The 3,362-nt window shown below is 47.2% G+C and overlaps 1 protein-coding gene across 2 annotated transcripts in view; it reads right to left on the bottom strand.

Moving 5' to 3' along the window:
* Nucleotides 1-3,002, bottom strand: part of TCN2 (transcobalamin II) — a 24,005-nt gene extending 21,003 nt beyond the window's left edge. For both annotated transcript variants that reach the window (XM_006894790.1, XM_006894791.1), the window contains exon 1: nucleotides 2,939-3,002. In XM_006894790.1, the coding sequence (XP_006894852.1) occupies nucleotides 2,939-3,002 (64 nt within the window). The remainder of the gene's footprint in view (nucleotides 1-2,938) is intronic.
* Nucleotides 3,003-3,362: the final 360 nt, after the last annotated feature.

The following is a 3,362-nucleotide window of genomic DNA, read 5'->3' as shown; positions in this document are numbered from 1 at the left end:
CCCCCGCCCCCTCAGTGAACACTTCTGCTTGGACATGCATGGGGTCACCATGAGTGAAATCAACTGGGCGGCAATGGATTTAATTTGAGTACTGAGTTTGTTTGGATTTTGCTTTTGTTTAAAACTGGTGAGGGAGCCTGACCCCACTCAGCTCTGACCTCCTCCGCCAGGTGAGTCAGGACCAGCTTTAGAAGTGATAAGATAAGATACTGCTGATAAGAGCAATTCAGCTTGGGTCAAGAAAGCAAAAGATCTCTCGCACTGGGGAAATCTGCGCTCAAGGTCTCGAGCAATGATGTCAGTTTAAAGACTACAGTGCTTTCTCATATGAAAACCGGTTCCAAAACAATACACAAAAATAAAAATATGTATTAAATACACACACCCCTGATTTAAACCATGATTGTTTCAACTACTTGCTATGCATCTGAATTTTGGACAATGTAAAGCTGACAGAAGAATCGATGCTTTTGAGTTGTGGTGTTGGAGAAGAGTACTGAATATCTTGTGGACTGCTAAAAGAACAAACAAATCTGTCTTGAAGTGAAACCAGATTGCCCCTAAGAGGCAAGGATGATGTAACTTTGTCTCACATATTTAGGACATGCTGTCAGGAGGGACGAGGCCTTGGAAAAAATGACATTATTCTGGGGGACGGGAGGGTCAGCGAAAGAGAGGAAGACCCTCAATAAGATGGATTGACACATGACTGTAACAAGGGGTTCACATACATCAGCGATGTTGAAGATGGTACAGGATAGGGCAAAGTGCAGATCACAGGGTCGATATGAGTCGTATTTGACTGGACGTCACCTAACAACAACAACCATAAGAGCGAAGTGGCAGATTGTAGCAACTTCTGCTTAAAACAACCGGATAGGGCAGAATGGTGCTCTGGTGATGTAGCCTGTTGTGTTTCTATCCAAAAGGCCACATGCATCTCTGACAGGTAAATGCACCAGCATTCAGAGGAAGAAAGACGGGTAGTCTCCTCCCATTGCGAGTCACAGCCTTGGAAACCCAACGGAGGGTTTCTGAATTGACTCAATGACAGTGAATTTTTATAGGGCTTCCAAGGCTGAAATCTTTATGGAGGGATCAGCTTGGTGGCACAGTAAGTTAATGCTGGATTGTCAACTGAAAGATCAGCAGTTCAAACCCACCAGCCACTCCACAGGAGAGAAAGATAGGCAATCTCCTCTCCTTCAGATTTACATGGTACAGCCACTCTGGAAGGCACCTTGGCGTTTCCTCAAAAAGCTGAATATAGAAATTCCATATGACCACTCACTGCTAGGAATATACCCTGAGGAAATTAGAACTGAAACAAAGGGAAATTTGTACACCAACATTCATAACAGTGTTATTCACCATCGCAAGAACATGGAAACAGCCTAAATGTCCAACCACAATTGAATGGACTGAGAAACTGTGGTACAGTCACATGATGCTATGCAGCTCTCAGAAGCGATTTTGAAAATTACTGCATAACTTGAGAGGGACTGGAGAGCATTATGCTGAGTGAACTAACTCAGTCTTATAAGGACAAATACTGCAGAAGACCATTATTATAGAAATGGAAAGACAACTAGTGAAACATGTATGAGGATCAAGGAGAGGAGCAGAGGGGAGAGGATGGTCAAGTGGGAAATCATAGGGTGGTGTAATTGGTGGGTCGAGGGAGGGATTGAGTAATGGAAATGGGAAAGATCAGGTGGGGATCTGGAAAGAGGGCATAGTTCAATGATGATTAATTGTATAAAACATATTGATTTTATAAAACACAATGTGAATGAAGAATAGTGTAAAACATAATGTATACAAACTTTTTAAGCAAACAATATAAAATACAAATTTTAAAAGAAAAACTTGAAAAAAACTCACAGCCTCAGAAGCCTCGTTGGGGAACTGTCATGAGTTAGAATCAATTCAGTGGTGACCCTGGATTTAGTTTGGGTTTTAATCCTTATGGAAGCAGACTACCACATTGGTCTCCCACAGAGTAGGCTAGAACTGTTGACCTTTTGGTTAAGAGCTAAGCACTTAACCACTGTGTTATCATGGCTCTTTGAGCAGATTTATGAAGTGATAAAAGCTTCCTTAAGGGAGTGAGCTTCCCCAGGGAGGGAGCTGACAAGCACTGGATTAAAAAACACAAGGCGTAAAACACTAACACAAGTGCACTGACCACAGTCCATTGCAACAGTGCAGGGCTTCAAGTGGTTGTGGAGTGAGGGTGCCCCATACCAAGAGGAAAGGCCAGGAAGAAGGAAATGAGCCTGATACTGTCAGTCGGCTCACAGCTGTGATTGTGTGCTATTGAGTCAGAACTGACCCATAGCTGACCTTCCAGTGGGTTTTCACTCTGCCCAGCACACTGTTGTTCCCTCTCCTGTCCTTGCTGGCTGCTGCAGCTCAGCTCCCTTGACTGCTGGCTCTCAGGACTCCTGGCCTGACCTCTCTAAACTCCCTTCTGAGCCAGGCCGGCTGCGTGTGCAGCGCTCCCCACAGCCTCTCAACACACATTGTTCCTCCGCCTTTTCTGTTTATCCCCACAGGAACTCTGAGTTGATTCCTACATGAAGGCACATAACCACCACCACTGGGATGCAGGGTAGAAGAGGCTGGACTCGACTCGTTCTTTAATCTTTCCCCAAAGCCTTTCACACGCTTGCTACACAGAATTTGAGTGAATCCATGAATGGATGTCTAGATCGATGGAGGAGAGCTTGCCTGGTGGAGGAGTCAGATTCACCATTCATCTCACTTCAGGATGGTGACCACTCAAGTCCAGCAATGGCCAAACTACTTTGGAAGTCCTGAGAGGCCCCTTTGTGCCACCTCTAGCCTCAGTTTGCCCAGACACGTGGAGTTGGACCAGATAGTCCTCCCTCCCAAGGACCCAGGAGAAAAGGGCCATGGTAGACCCGTTACTCACCACAGCGCTCCGCCAGGGCCCCGAGGGCCCCCAGCAGGAAGAGAAGGACGCTGAGGTGGCCCATGGCAGGAGCAGGTGGCCAGCAGCAGACAGACTTCTGAGCTGGCCTTGAGGAGCCTGTGCTGACCGCAGCGGGTCACTGCTCCAAGTGAGACAGCTTCCTGTCACTGATTAATCTTGCACGCCCGCTGGCCTGGCTGCTAAGTCAGCAGGGTGCAAGGCGAAAAGGTTTGCGGTCAGGGGAAAGGCAGGACAAAGAACAGAGGGAGCAAGGATGGGCAGGGCTGCCTCTCTCTGTGAGGGGCATCCGCTGGGGAGAGGACAGGCAGGGCTGGGAAGATACCTTGTGGCCAGTTAAGTTCTGACCTGAGCCGTGCACAGAGGGCCAGGTGGCTGATCTTCCCCAGCTTCTGGGGAAACAGAA

The sequence above is a fragment of the Elephantulus edwardii genome, unplaced genomic scaffold (genome assembly GCF_000299155.1).
Source record: "Elephantulus edwardii isolate Elephantulus edwardi_28Jun2011 unplaced genomic scaffold, EleEdw1.0 scaffold00151, whole genome shotgun sequence".
Lineage (NCBI taxonomy): Eukaryota > Metazoa > Chordata > Mammalia > Macroscelidea > Macroscelididae > Elephantulus > Elephantulus edwardii.
This window is presented reverse-complemented; position numbering and strand designations above follow the sequence as displayed.